Source organism: Capra hircus, chromosome 15 (genome assembly GCF_001704415.2).
Source record: "Capra hircus breed San Clemente chromosome 15, ASM170441v1, whole genome shotgun sequence".
Classification (NCBI taxonomy): Eukaryota; Metazoa; Chordata; class Mammalia; order Artiodactyla; family Bovidae; genus Capra; species Capra hircus.
In genome coordinates this window covers 30,990,095-31,005,308 of record NC_030822.1, presented here as the reverse complement: position 1 = coordinate 31,005,308, position 15,214 = coordinate 30,990,095, and the positions used below count along the sequence as shown (strand labels likewise).

The 15,214-nt window shown below is 58.9% G+C and overlaps 2 protein-coding genes across 2 annotated transcripts in view; both read right to left on the bottom strand.

Annotated features, from left to right (window-relative positions):
* Window positions 1-15,214, bottom strand: part of PDE2A (phosphodiesterase 2A) — a 509,398-nt gene that overhangs the window by 292,938 nt on the left and 201,246 nt on the right. The window lies entirely within an intron of this gene.
* The window catches only part of LOC102174380 (beta-galactosidase-1-like protein 3), a 34,202-nt gene continuing 19,537 nt past the window's right edge, over window positions 550-15,214 (bottom strand). The window contains exons 10-21 of the mRNA XM_018059406.1: window positions 13,113-13,197; window positions 11,559-11,696; window positions 9,016-9,096; window positions 8,352-8,458; window positions 7,283-7,423; window positions 6,931-7,002; window positions 6,437-6,515; window positions 5,950-6,037; window positions 4,900-5,011; window positions 3,781-3,897; window positions 3,616-3,674; window positions 550-1,940 (exon numbers count right to left, since the gene is read on the bottom strand). Coding sequence (XP_017914895.1) covers window positions 1,919-1,940; window positions 3,616-3,674; window positions 3,781-3,897; window positions 4,900-5,011; window positions 5,950-6,037; window positions 6,437-6,515; window positions 6,931-7,002; window positions 7,283-7,423; window positions 8,352-8,458; window positions 9,016-9,096; window positions 11,559-11,696; window positions 13,113-13,197 — 1,101 coding nt within the window. The 3' untranslated portion in view covers window positions 550-1,918. The remainder of the gene's footprint in view (window positions 1,941-3,615; window positions 3,675-3,780; window positions 3,898-4,899; window positions 5,012-5,949; window positions 6,038-6,436; window positions 6,516-6,930; window positions 7,003-7,282; window positions 7,424-8,351; window positions 8,459-9,015; window positions 9,097-11,558; window positions 11,697-13,112; window positions 13,198-15,214) is intronic.

The window sequence follows — 15,214 nt, the reverse complement described above, 5'->3', positions numbered from 1 at the left end:
TGTTTGTGTTCACTGTTCCTAACATTACACAACAAGCTTTTCAAAAACTGGATTTAAGTATTTAATTTCATTTTAGCCATGTGTCTTGGGAGACAAGCTCTTCGTTGGAATTCTTGCCATTCAGAATAAAGTTAGGAGGAACTTCGATGAGGGGGACGAGCTCCTGGATGACGTGCAGGTGCCTCTATCAGGAGTCGCGTTTGATCCAGAAAAAATAAACACGGGGAGACGCAAGTGGTAGGCAAGCGGCAGGCACATCTCCTCCCACTGGACCAGCCTCAGAAGCACACGGTTCTCGCGGCCCTTTAGTTTCTTACAGCTTTGAGCTTTGTCCTTGTTGTTCAGGCGCTCAGTCGTGTCTGACTCTCTGCGACCCCGTGAACCGCAGCACGCCAGGCCTCCCTGTCCGTCACCAACTCCCAGAGTCCACCCAAGCCCATGTCCATTGTGTCAGTGATGCCATCCAACCATCTCATCCTCTGTCGTCCCCTTCTCCTCCTGCCCTCAATCTTTCCCAGCATCAGGGTCTTTTCCAATGGGTCAGTTCTCCGCATCAGGTGGCCAAAGGCCTGGAGTTTCAGCTTCAGCGTCAGTCCTTCCAGTGAACGCTCAGGGTTGATTCCCCTTAGCACTCACTGGTCGGATCTTTGAGTTTCTTCCCAGTCGGTTTTCAACTGCCGAGGGACCTTTACACCTGCCCAGATTATGACTCTCAGACGCCAGGTTCCTTCTACGAAACAATATAAATACAGGAAACCTTTTCCCTGAGTTTATATTTTGCTACATACTAGTCCGCGATGTTACAAAATATATACTTTGTATCTCAGCTATCTGTACAAAGAGTTTTCTTGAAGTTCAACAGTGTGTTAGACAATAATGAATGTAACTATGCGTCTTATTTTGGTGCCGTTAGAGCTTTTCCACCACACTCTGCAGATAACAGTAGCATCAGAGGATGACGTGCAAACGGCGAGTGGGTTCGTTGCCTGTGCCTGCTGCGGAAGGAACACGGCTTGAGGGGCTAGCTGTCCTGACATGACAGGCGCGTAACAGGTTATTCGCGAGTCTCAGAAAGCACCAAGACGGAGCGACCCTCACTTGCGTCCCTCCCCTGAAACGCTTCACGTCCTTTACACCTGGCAGACATGTGGTTAGACTGCTCCTGACACCTTGCTGAGCTGGCGCTCTGTGTTCGATGCTGAGAACACACTGGTGGATGAGACATCTGCCTCCATTCCGGCACCACTGGGGTTCTGGAAGGAAACGGGCCCTTACATCTTCCTCCCAGTTTTACTCAGACAGAGTCGACATCAGCATGGCATGCATTTGAGGTGCGCACCGCAATGATCTGACTCACACAGGTCACGAAACGATGATCACAGTAAGTTTAGTAAACCTCCATCACCTCATTTAGATACACAATTTAAAACAACAGAAAATAATTAGAGCGGAGATAGGAAAGCAGAAGAGGAGCAAACCAAAGACACAACAGTCATCAAAGAAAGACACCTCTCCTCAGGCCTTAGCTTCCTGTCTGGGCATATCTGAGGTATGCTTTCTTGTGGTCTGATGGTTCTGATTTCTGGGTTTCTCCACAGACTCCATGGGTTTGAGTCTAAAGCCCCAGAGAATAAGGTCCTTTGGAGGAGCTGTGTGGTTCATGGCAGAATTCTCCTTCGTCGAGCCAGCCATTCCCAACAGTGGAGTAGAAGGCAGTCTCACTTTGTCCTCCTGCCAAACAGGATGGCTCCTTCTGCCCTCTGGACACCAGACTGCTTGCTAAACTTCTTGAAGCCTCTACACAGCATAACGAAGTGATAAGTCGGGTTTTGGTGGCTGCTTTGCATTCAAGCCAGGTGCTGTATTTTGATTGTAAGCACAGTTGGTCCTCCACATCCACAGGTAACACATCCATGGTTCAGCCAACCGAGAATCGAAACCTACTCGGGAAAACAATTCCAGAAAATTCCCAAGAGCAAAAGTTAAATTTACCATGGGCCAGTAACTATTTACTTGGTATTTACATTGCATTAGGAATTATAGGTAAGCTAGAGAGGATTTAAAGTGCGGTACAGGGAAGGATGTGTGTGGGTCATACGCAGATGGTCTGCTCACCGTGTTTTGAAAGGGGCTTGAGCACCATCGGGGGGCCTGGAATCAGTCCCCTCAGACATGGAGGGAGGGCTGTAAGAGACTGCCTCCCAGGGCTGCCATTTGAGAGAACTGGTTGCAGTATTCATGACCATGGGGCTCCCATCACCAGTCTGTCCTCAACCAGTAAGAGCTTTGACTGCACACAGACGGCTCAGGAGTCATAAGACAGATGCTCCATGCCAGGCCCTGTTGTCACACGTGTGTCACAACCAACAATCACACTGTTGTTCCTTCTCTGACTGGATGACCCAGCAGACCACCAGCGAGACACACAGACTGGAGGGAAAAGCCTGAAGACATCACTCACTGCCCCTGCACTCCTGCAACTACACACACACACACACACGCACACACACACACACATATTCCCAAATGCACGCACACACATGCACGTGCACACAAATACACACATGCACACACAAATGCACGCACGCACACATGCACACACACAAATACACACATTCACAAATGCAAGCACACACATGCACATACACACAATTACACATGCACACACACAAATGCACACACACGCACACGCACACACAAATACACACACATTCACAAATGTACACACACATGCACGTACACACAAATACACACATGCACGCACACACAAATGCATGCACGCACACATGCACACACACAAATACACACATTCACAAATGCACGCACACACACGCACGTGCACACACACATGCACACACACGCACACACACATACACAAATGCACGCACGCACACATGCACACACACACAATTACACACAAATACGCACACGCACACGCACAAATGCACGCACGCACACATGCACACGCACACAATTACACACACATGCACACGCACACAATTACACACACAAAATAGACACACACACATTCACAAATGCACATACACACATGCACATGCACACAAATACACACACAAATACATGCACACGCACACACATGCACAAATGCACACACATGCACACACAAGCACACACATTCACAAATGCATGTGCACACACACGCACACACACATATACACAAATGCACGCACACACACACACACACACACCAGGAGTCTGCAGAAAGAACATACAACACGCTCTCTTTTCACTCTTTCTTCAGCCAAAGTCAGTTCCCTTTCTCCCAGCTGAGTATGGAGAGCAGAAATAAAATGCGTTTATTTGTATCTGCCCCAAAAGCACTTTAGAGCAGAGACTAAAGCATGCTGAAGGCTGAGCATCTAACTGGCAAATCCATTGCTGAAGATTTTGGAGACTTTTTAAAGGCTGAAATCAGCATCATGTGAAATTACTGTAATAAACATAGTGATTTCCCTGTTGACTTTTGGGGCATTTTCAATTGCTGCTACTGTAGGCAATGCTCTGTGATATTCTGGATCTAATCTCTGGCCTGAAAGTGTGCCTGGGGATGGACTCAGGCAGTGCAGAAGGCTGTTGGGACCCGGCCCTGCCCACCTGCGGACGTCTGTGCTGAAGACGCCTGAGCCTCTCTTCTCCTTCTCGAACAGGACAATCTGGAAGGACAGGCAGGGCGGCGGAAGCAAGGGTGAGCCCCACGCAGGGTGAGCAGGCCGGGGTGAGGGCAAGTCTGAGCCATAAAGGGAGGCTGGGGCCACCCACCTCATTGGTGCCAGGCTGGAGCCAGGAGCCAGGCAGGTAAAGCGCTTCCTGAGGCCCAATATTCCAGTAGCGCCCAAGGTTACGTCCGTTGATGAACACACACCCATGATTCCAGCCCTGCAAGGGAGGCAGGCTGCAAACCCAGGAACAACGTCCCTGAGCGGCCCCCGCAGTGAGCCGCAGGCGAGGCTCCTGGGCGTGGAGTGCGGAAGGGAGTCCAAGGGGCACAGCCCGAGGCTCCTGGGGGGCAGCCCGAGACTCCCGACCTGTGACAGGCGGTGCTGTTTTCAAACAGCAGGGCTTCTCCTTCCAGAAAGAAGGACAAGGGACTAGGGGTGATTGCCACTGTTGACGAGAACCATAAAATCTATGTGGCTTTAAGCATCTGCCTGCGACACGAGGGTGATTCGAGGACCAACACCCGGGGGAAGACAGGGAAACAGTGGGAAAGAGAGGTGCCGGCTCACCCTGGAAGGGGAGGTGAGAAGCAGAGCGGAGCTTTCGTGCCTCACACACACCCAGGTCTCATCCCGGAAACACTGGGTGTCCGGGAGCCTCACTAGCTAGCCTGCTCTGCACTGGGCCCTGTGGGGGGGGGGGACACTGGGAGGGGCGTTGGCAGTGTTCCAGCGTCTGTCTCCGTCGTGATTTTATGGTGTCGCTGCTGTGATAATTTGTTGCTCTGTGCATGCGTATTTTGTGCATCGTGCAGGTATTCACAAACAGGAGAAATATTAGGTAGAAAATAACATCCTAGGAAAGGAGGGAAGCTGGAGAACACACTTCATGGAGCAACCTCATTAGTGTAAAAAGGGGACATGTGGGTGTCCAGGCTCAGCTACTCATGAAGCCACGCGTGAAGCCGTTGGCTGTGCCCAATTCTGGGGAGCAGAGAGGAGCTGGGGGGTGGGTGGGGAGAGACCCACACCCTTTGCTGTCTACGCATTATTGTTGTTTGAACTTTTCCACTGTGCTTTGACGTATTCTTTCTTAAACAACAAAACATTAGGAGGGCTGAAATCTGCTGGAAACCTGGGTTGAAGTGAGGAAGGGAAAGAACGCGGGGGCCTCCCTTCCAGATTCCGCAAGGACAGGCGTGCGTGGAGGGGCACCACTTACAAGCAGCTGGAGGAAGGTGTCCTGTGGCGAGGAGCCAGCCGTCAGCGTGCCCAGGTAGAAGGCAGGGCTCGAGGAGGGGCCCCTGAGAGGCCTCCAGGGTGCAGAGTGGAGCCTGGGGGCCACACATGAGGGGCAGGAGAGCCTTTCCCAGTGCCAAGGCCCACGCTGACCCCAGGCCCCCACAGGACAGGCTGGCCCCTGACCTCCCCACAGGACGGGCTGACCCCTGACCTCCCCTGCAGGATGGGCTGACCCTGGGTATGCTACAGGACGGGCTGAGCCCTGACCTCCCCACAGGACGGGCTTACTCCTGGCCCCCCCACAGGACGGGCTGACCCCTGACCTCCCCTGCAGGATGGGCTGACCCCAGACAGACCCCCACAGGATGGGCTGACTCCTGACCTTCCCATGACCTCCGCCACACATGGGCTCACCCGAGCCCCCCCCCCCAGGAAATGCTGACCCCTGACCTCCCCCACAGGACGGGCTGACTCCTGGACCCCCCACAGAACATGCTGACCCCGGGCCTCTCCCACAGGACATGGGTTCTGTGTTAGGGGCTCTGCTGGAACCAGGATCCTCGATAACCCTGAGCACCTCACTCTGGGGCCATGAGTCTTGGCCCCTCATCTGCAAAGGGAGGAGTTGGAGACCTCGAGCTCCCTGGTCTCCAAGGTTGGGCCAGACCGAGAGCCAGGGTCAGGGTCAGAGTCAGGGTTAGGGTTAGAGTTAGAGTTAGGGTTTAAGGTCACAGTCAGGGTCAGGGTTAGGATTAGGGTTAGAGTCAGGGTTTAAGGACAGAGTCAGGGTCAGGGTCAGGGCTAGGGTCAGAGTTACTGTCAGAGTCTGGTTTAGGGTCAGTGTCAGGGTCAGAGTCAGGGTTAGGGTTAGGGTTAGGGCCAGGGTCAGGGTCAGGGTCAAGGTTAGGGTTTAAGGTCAGGGTCAGGGTTAGGGTTAAGAGTTACGGTTTAAGGTCAGAGTTAGGGTTTAGGGTCAGGGTCAAGGCCTGGGTCAGGGTCAGGGTTAGGGTTAGGGTTAGAAGGAAGGTACTTCTTGAAGAATCGCATTTTCAGTTCCAGAGAATAGATTGTGAACCAGTCCAGAGGAATTTTATCCAGAGTAACAGGTCCGATCAATCCTGCAGGGGGGAGACAGCAGAGGTAAGATGGCGGGGACACTCTCCGGTGTCCAAGCACAGACTCACAGTCCGGAGTCATCAGTGACTGGGGCTCGCCCTGGTGGGGCACGGACTGGTCTGACCTGCGTGACTGAGGGTCTCCAAGCCACCAGGAAAGCTTCCCACCCAGGCCCTGAACTTCCCCTGGAGTTCCCCAGAGGGGCAGGGTCCCGCTGCAGACAGCCAGGATGCCCCCGGCCCAGCAGTGGGAGTCGACAGGACAGAGGGCGGGGACCGGCGCCGCGGGTCCCCACACCCAGAGGCAGCCTCTCCTGGGGCTCAGACTTTCCTCCCACCCCACCCTCAACCTTTGGGTCCAAGCCATGAGGCAGGGAGGACACAGCTGTCACCAGAGCCCACCTTTCCGCTGGTTTTGAATTTTCCATGAAAAACTGACTCGACCTTGATTCTCCACCAGGATCCTTAGAAGCTGACATTCCTGGTGGGGACAGACCAGCTCACTGGATACACGGCCACGGAAGGCTTTCCTCTGGAGCCCAGTCTTCTCAGAGTCCCAGAGGGAAGACAAGCGAAGGGGAGAAGCCGAGGGCCCCCAAGGACCCCGAGTGCTCCGCTCCAAGGGTCCTGCCTGGCCCGCCCTCGAAGAGGCCTGGGGCTCAGCGGCAGTGTGAGAGTGCCAGCCAGGGGCTTGGCAGGAAGCGTCCACCCTCACCCAAGTGCAGGAGCTGAAGCCCAGGGCACATCAGGGCCAGGGGCATGCATGTAGGCTCGAAGCCCTAGCCCTTCTGCCAGGACCCTGAGGGGCCCATCGCCCCACGGCAGATGGGGAGGTGGGAGGGTCTGCCGCTGGAGGCCCGGGTCTAGGGCAGCAGCTTGACTTTCGAGTTACATACCGTGATTGGAGGAATGTCTATGTCCCGATGAACATCGGTAAGAATCCCTAAACTCGTCTCATTCAAAAACACCTGCGAAAGAAGAGCTGGCATCAGACGGACAGGCCCACCCAGAGGAAGGGGGCAGGGAGATCGGGCTTGGGGCAGTCTCCAGGAAGGGAGCCACCAGCCTGCTGTCCATGGGCGGCCAGAAGCGGAGGCCCCAGTAGACTTACAACGCGACAGGTAAGTGGGCCTTTTCCACCCCAATCAAGCCTCACACACAGAGGTGCTTAAACGCATAGCAAACAGCAAAAGGGCCCACGGCAGAGCTTGGCTGATGTCCCGCCTGCAGCCAGATGCCCAGCCCCACCTGAGCCTCATCTTGTGCGTTGGCATGGAGCCGGCCCCCGGAGCAGACGGTCATCTCATAAAGCACGAACCCGAAGGACTGGCCGTTGCCGTTGTTGATGGGCAGGTTCTCCATGTTAATCGGAACGTTAGAGGTGACTGGCTGAGAGGTGGGCAGGGAGCCGGGGTGAGAACCAGGCCCTTCTCGCTAAGACCCTGGGCAAGCTTGGCTACGCCTCCTAGCGGTCCCCGAGAGCCCTTTGATGAGACGCTGTGTGACGATGCCTGTGCCCTAGTGTCCAAGGACTGGGAGTCTGGGGTTGGGCAGAGGGGCCCCCACTCTAATCCTGAGAACCAGCAGCATCAACGACCGTGTCCCAGCTCGACTGCCAGGGAGCTTCGCATCCACAGCGTGCGCGGCATGGCTCACTAGGGGCAGCAGACTCAGCACAGGCGAAACCCTGTGAGCTCAAGTGGGAACGTCTCCCAGGGCCGTCCCTGGGGCTCCAGGGGCTCAGACGCTGCGCTCCTCGTGTGGGGGGCCTGGCTTCAGCCTCTGGTCAGGGAACTGGCTCCCACATGCCACAGCTAAAGATCCCCCGCACGGCGAGTAACACAAAGAGCCGCGAGTAAGACCTGGCACGGCCAAAGCAACACTCGCAAAGCAAATTAATACAAATAAAAGAGCTGGCATCTCCCAAGCAAGGCTCTCCTCCTCTTCTGCAGGGACACGGACCCTAGTCTTGAGGGGAGCAGGGGGGGCCCGCCGTCGACAAGGCGGTGCTGGAGAGAACACGGAGCCCAGCTGCACGGGCTGCTGGCTCGGCCACGCTCAGGGCGAGGCCTGCAAGCAGGGGTCTCTGCAGTCCCATTGCCCCCCAGGCCCCCCATTCTTCAGTTCACACCCATTCACGGTCTTCCCAGGAGGCACCCTCGCTCTGTCCACTGGTGCCAAACGTGGACAAAACGTAGAAGCATGTCCCTGCTTCCACAGAAAGCCCCGAAGGCCTCCCTGCTCTGTGGCCTCGGCCCGGCCCCAGCCCCTGTGGCCCCAGCAGCAACCCTCAGTTCCCAGAGCCCAGGGTGCTCACCCTCTGCAGGTAAGGCAGGGCCTCCCACAGCGGCAGGTAGTGAGATAGCTTCAAGGAGGGGTACACCACCTTGGGAGTGGGACTCGGAACAGGGGGCAGGGGCCTGACTGCAAAGGAAACGGGCAGAGGGAAGCGTCCCCTCCTTCCCCACACCGCCCCGCCCTCCCCGGGATCTCAAAAGCGCACCCTGGGGCCGTGGGAGATGGGGGGGGGGGTCCCAGCCCAGTGGGGTTCCTCGAGCCATGAGATGCTGGGAGATCAGATCCCCGGGGAGCTCAGAGCAGGAGGTCTCTGCCTGACGCTGCCCCTGCCTGGCTCCCTGGCACGTGGGAGGCGTCCCCCTAACATGATCTCCACAGATAGAGTTCACAGCGTGGCTCTCAGGAGTTCATGAGGGCGTCTCCATGCACAGAGCTGTGTCAACAGTCGTCCCAACTTCTAGCGGACAAGCACCACTCTCTTCACATTTAGAGAAGATGCTGTCACTTAAAGGGCTTAAAAACGAAACGGCTCTCAGGTGGGAAAACCAGGGTTTGAACGAAGGCGGCCCCTGCCCTCACAAGCGCCTTTTAAGTTTCTGCCCACAGGGAACCCTTCCCTCTCCTACCCCCTCCCACAACTTCCCGAGGACGGCCAGTCCCCCAACAAAGTGGCAGCTGAGTACCCAGGATGGATTCAAAGAGGCTCCGGAACATGAAGTACTTGGCGGTGTAATCCCCAGCTTCCGTCAGCACCGCGTCATAGTCTGCAAGACAGCGGCCGCCCTCTCTGGGCTGGGCCCCCGACCAGCTGCCCTCTCTGGGCTGGGGCCCCCACCGGCCGCCCTCTCTCGGCTGGGCCCGCCCACCGGCCGCCTTCTCTGGGCAGGGCCCCCCACCGGCCGCCTTCTCTGGGCTGGGGTCCCCCCACCGGCCGCCCTCTCTGGGCTGGGCCCCCGACCAGCTGCCCTCTCTGGGCTGGGGCCCCCCCACCGGCCGCCCTCTCTGGGCTGGGCCCCCCCCACCGGCCGCCCTCTCTCGGCTGGGCCCCCCCCACCGGCCGCCATCTCTCGGCTGGGCCCCCCCACCGGCCGCCTTCTCTGGGCAGGGCCCCCCACCGGCCGCCTTCTCTGGGCAGGGCCCCCCGACCGGCCGCCTTCTCTGGGCAGGGCCCCCCACCGGCCGCCTTCTCTGGGCAGGGCCCCCCACCGGCCGCCTTCTCTGGGCAGGGCCCCCCACCGGCCGCCTTCTCTGGGCAGGGCCCCCCACCGGCCGCCTTCTCTGGGCAGGGCCCCCCACCGGCCGCCCTCTCTGGGCTGGGACCCCCACCGGCCGCCCTCTCTGGGCTGGGGTCCCCCACCGGCCGCCCTCTCTGGGCTGGGGCCCCCACCGGCCGCCCTCTCTCGGCTGGGGCCCCCACCGGCCGCCCTCTCTCGGCTGGGCCCCCCCACCGGCCGCCCTCTCTCGGCTGGGCCCGCCCACCGGCCGCCTTCTCTGGGCAGGGCCCCCCACCGGCCGCCTTCTCTGGGCAGGGCCCCCCACCGGCCGCCTTCTCTGGGCAGGGCCCCCCACCGGCCGCCTTCGCTGGACAGGGGACCTGACCGGCCGCCTTCTCTGGGCAGGGCCCCCCACCGGCCGCCTTCTCTGGGCTGGGGTCCCCCCACCGGCCGCCCTTTCTCAGCTGAGCCCCCCCACCGGCCGCCCTCTCTGGGCTGGGGCCCCCACCGGCCGCCCTCTCTGGGCAGGGCCCCCGACCGGCCGCCTTCTCTGGGCAGGGCCCCCCACCGGCCGCCTTCTCTGGGCTGGGGTCCCCCCACCGGCCGCCCTCTCTCGGCTGGGGCCCCCACCGGCCGCCTTCTCTGGGCAGGGCCCCCCACCGGCCGCCTTCTCTGGGCAGGGCCCCCCACCGGCCGCCTTCTCTGGGCAGGGCCCCCCACCGGCCGCCTTCTCTGGGCAGGGCCCCCCACCGGCCGCCTTCTCTGGGCTGGCCCCCCCCCCACCAGCTGCCTTCGCTGGGCCGGGGACCTGACCGGCCGTCTTCACTGGGCTGGGGCCCCCGACCGGCTGCCTTCTCTGGGCAGGGCCCCCCACCGGCCGCCCTCTCTCGGCTGGGCCCCCCCACCGGCCGCCTTCTCTGGGCAGGGCCCCCCACCGGCCGCCCTCTCTCAGCTGAGCCCCCCCACCGGCCGCCTTCTCTGGGCAGGGCCCCCCACCGGCCGCCTTCTCTGGGCAGGGCCCCCCACCGGCCGCCTTCTCTGGGCAGGGCCCCGCACCGGCCGCCTTCTCTGGGCTGGGGTCCCCCCACCGGCCGCCCTCTCTCGGCTGAGCCCCCCCACCGGCCGCCTTCTCTGGGCAGGGCCCCCCACCGGCCACCTTCTCTGGGCTGGGCCCCCCCACCGGCCGCCCTCTCTGGGCTGGGGTCCCCCACCGGCCACCCTCTCTGGGCAGGGCCCCCCACCGGCCGCCTTCTCTGGGCAGGGCCCCCCACCGACCGCCTTCTCTGGGCTGGGGCCCCCACCGGCCGCCCTCTCTCAGCTGAGCCCCCCACCGGCCGCCTTCTCTGGGCAGGGCCCCCCACCGGCCGCCCTCTCTCAGCTGAGCCCCCCCACCGGCCGCCTTCTCTGGGCAGGGCCCCCCACCGGCCGCCTTCGCTGGACAGGGGACCTGACCGGCCGCCTTCTCTGGGCAGGGCCCCCGACCGGCCGCCTTCTCTGGGCAGGGCCCCCCACCGGCCGCCCTCTCTCGGCTGGGCCCCCCCACCGGCCGCCTTCTCTGGGCTGGCCCCCCCCCACCAGCTGCCTTCGCTGGGCCGGGGCCCCTGAAGGAGGTGGGAGCCGACTTCCTGGCCCAGACCGCTCTCACCACCCCTGCAGCCATGCCCGGGTCCGAGGCCACGGCCACGAGGCCTGCCCTGCTCCTTTCACAGACACTCATCTGCCCCCAGCCCGGCCGCCCAGGAGGCCTCCAGGGCCCACACAGCACCACCCTGGGTTCTGCCGAGAAACCCAGGTCAGGGGCCCGTGGTCAGGACGGGCAGGGCAGAGTGAGAGGGCACGGTGGCCCCTCTGCGGCGAGGTCAGCCTGCTCTCTGCACTGTGCGCATCTCAGAGGGAGGAAGGCAGAGAGGAGGGAACTCTCGGTGCTCAGCGTAGGTTAGGGGGCAAGAACCCCGTGGTGCTTGAGGGGCCTCCCCGGTCAAGCCGCAGGGCCCCTCCCGGAGAGCACTTGCCGTAGCTCGTGGTGACGCCTCTGTGCTTCTCGAAGCTCGTGGCCCCGTTCATGAAGCCAAAGTTGGTCCCCCCGTGGAACATGTACACGTTGAAGGAGATCCCAAACCTGATAAATTCGGACACGCTCCTTTCAACCTCTGCAGACGAGGAAGACGAGAAGTAGCGGAGGTCACGTCAGAGGCGACAGAATCTCTGGGAAAGCCGCTCCTCTCTGGCGCTGCCCCACAGTCAGCCCAACCGTGTGTCCCTCAGCGTCCACGGAGATTCTAACCAGACAGCAGGCGGAACTGACCACAGCTACCCTAGGAAACTAGGCTTGTCCATACCAAGTAAGTGTTAGTCGCTCAGTTGTGTCCGACTCTGCAGTCCCATGGGCTATAGCCCCCCCGTCTCCCCTGTCCATGCAATCATCCAGGCAAAAATACTGGAGTGGCTCGCCATTCCCTCCTCCAATACTAAGAGCCTTTCCAAAAGTTACTTCTCCCAGAGAATTTCACTCTGAGCCTCATCCATTAAATAGCAGCCTGAGAGCCTCTGTATCACTTAAGGATCTCATGTTCATTCAATGTTTTGAAATTATACAAATAATTTGTCTATTCTTGTGAACCACCTGCTTAGAGGGTGCCTCTGGGGCCAGTGGCCGCCGCACTCTCGTTTGTGACCCACGGCCATCTCCACGCCGGCCCTAAAGGAGGCAGCCTTGCCGGAGGTTCACCAGGTGTGGCTCAGCACTGGCTGTGCGCCTCGCTGTCCGTCTGGCCATGCTCAGCCCACTTTCTCTCTCAGAGCCTTGGCTCCCTTGCCTGCTGAACAGAGGTCCTCATCCCTCTCCCATCACAGTGGCTGAGAATTAACTAATAGGGAGAGACACACACGGTGCCTGCCAGACGCGTGGTGGAAGCCCGGTGCTCACTGGTGCAGTCTGGAGCTATTTTTGTTTCCTTCCTATTTTACAGTTCAAAGCAGGCCTTTCTCAGTTTCCCACTATCCTTCGATTGTTGTCTATTTCCGGTACAAGTGAGCTTGCTTTTGTAAATATCGTTAGTAGAAAACACTTCTATTAACAGCCTCCTCCAGGCACTGCTCTGGGCGGTTTACCCGGATCCACACTTCCTCCTGACAACAGGGCTCCGGGGAAGAGGCGGTTTCAGGGGCCGCCTCAGCAGGGCCACAGAGCTGGGCCTGAGACCCTTGCTGCTCTGGCTCCAGGAACTCCAGTCACTCTCGCCTCCTGGCCCCTCAGCTGCAGAGGCCACTGTGCCTGTCGGGAGATGCATCCCGCCCTCACAGACCGTGCGGGGCCCCCCAGCAGCCGGCCCTGCCTCTTCTGTCCCCGCACCTGCTTGGTCAGGGGTGGGGGACTCTTCACTGAGTGTCTACCCGACCACCTGTCCGTCCAGGGAGCGGCGAGCCTCCGGGGTGTGGAGCCAGTGGCTCAGGCCCCCGCCCTCAGGCTTGGCCTCGGCCCTCCACAGCAGGTGCGGGTCGAGAGCTGACCGAGGAGTGGGGCGGGGTGAGCGGCCCTCGCAGGGCAGACACCACGGCAGACTCACCGCTCACGCCCATCACCCTGTGCTCGACTCCCCAGGTATCAAACCAGCCGACCCAGAATTCCATGATCAAAATGGGCTTGTGTCTCTAGGAACAAACCAAATCGAATGCTAAGTCTGACGCCAGGAGGAAGGGAGGTCAGAAGATCTGTAGATGACAAGCCAGCATTGGAGGGGCTCCCTCTGTCCACGCGTCCCTGCTGGGCGTGGACGCTCCCTGCCCCTCTGCCCCTCTGCACCCAGCGCACCTCTGCAACCACCCACACCAGTGGCTCCTGTTCCCCACAGGCCCCAAAACACACCCCACGTGTATCAAGACAGAGGGACAAGAAGAAACACAGAGCTGGGGGTGGGGGCTAACCGCCTGTCCCAGGAAGTCAGAAAAGAATAAACCGAAGAGCTGAGCAAAAGGAGTAATGGCCTGATGGCTGGTGCTGAGGGCGTCCTGCGCTCATAGCAAGGACGGCGGGGACCCGTGGCCTGGTGAGGACAGGCTGAGAGCGGCACAGGCCACGCGCAGACCCAGAGCCGTCAGCTCTCTCCTCTCAATCGATGGCCTGAGCTCTGATCACCAGTGAGGGCAGAGCTTGCCGGCAGTGACGCCCGCCAGCCTGACCTGATGGAAACGCAGACGCAGACCAGAGCGGCAGCACGCTCGCGCACGGACCAGGAACGGCCGCGGCGTAGCCACGCAGACCGCACACCCGCGGAGCGCTCGGACTTTCACAGCGTCGACACAGGAATCACCAGCAGAATGATACCTAGGAAATCCCCAAACTGAGAGATTAAACAGCATGCTTCCAGTGGATGCATGGAGTAAAGAAACAAAACGTTAGTGATTAAGTTCAATGAAAACTTAATGCTCTGAACATTTTTAAAAACATCCCTTGAAAATTAAAAAAAAAAAAACACACAGCATTTAAAAACTGGTGGGATGGAGCAAAGCCAGTGTACACAGGAAAACTGGTAGCAATGAATGTCTGTGTCAGGAAAGCAGAAAGTCTCAAGTCAGTAACCTAAGCTTCAACCAGGAAAAAAAACTAGTTAAAGTAGGGAGAATTCTATCCATTAAGGAAGCGTGAGGTCGAAAGTGTTAGAGATTACAGCAGAAATAAGCAGAAAACAGAAGCATAATAGGGAAAAAAGCCAAAATCTGGTTCTCTGAAAATACCAACAAAAGTGATAAGCTTCAAGTCACACTGACCAAGATCTTTTTAAAAAGAAGAATACATGAAATTGTCAATAACAGGAGTGGAAGAAAAGTCATCATTACTTACAACAAAGGCATTCAAAGGATATTAATGGCTCGGTACAAACACTCTATGGTCGTGAATTCAAAGCGTAGGTGAAAAAGGGAAGAATAAAGACACAAGCCACTAGAACTCACTGAAGAAGCAGTGACCTGAGCCACGCTGTGTCCAGCAGAAAACTTAAATTTCTAATAAAAAGCTTCTAAAGAAGAAAACTTCAAGTCCAGGCGCGCTCAGTGGTGAACTTCACCAAACGGAGATCTAAGATGCGCCAGCATTTCTACACAGTCCAGAAGATAGAAAAGGAGAGCATTTTATGAGGTCAGCATGACCCAAACTCCAAAATCGAACAAAGGCATTTCAAGAAAAGAAAACCAAGCGTCAGCATTCATCACGAACACGGAAGCAAAAGTCCTCAACAAAATCTGAACGAGCTGAAGCTGGCAGTGTGTAAAATGAGACTACTCCACAGCCAAGAGGGATTCGGCCTGAGAACGCAAGCGTGGGTCAGCATCCAAAACGCAAGCGACCTGTCGGTGCCAGCGAGGCGGGAGCGGGGCCCTGAGGTGCGTGCGCGGCGGGAGCTCCACCGGCAGGAGGGACGCGGCGCCCATGGGAGGGGCGCGGTGGCAACTGAGGCCACAACACGTGGGCCTCAGAGTCGTCAGGCAGCACGAGACACTGGATACCAGAGGCCCCATTTTGATGAACCGTCCAGAAAAGGCCGATGGACTGCTGCCTGGGGCGGAGGGAGGGAGGGGAGCTAGCTGGAGGAGGAGGCCTTCTAGGCAGGCGCCGGCTGCAGAACGCGCCATGCTAATCATGCGCTTTCCATGGGTGGATTCAACGATGTTC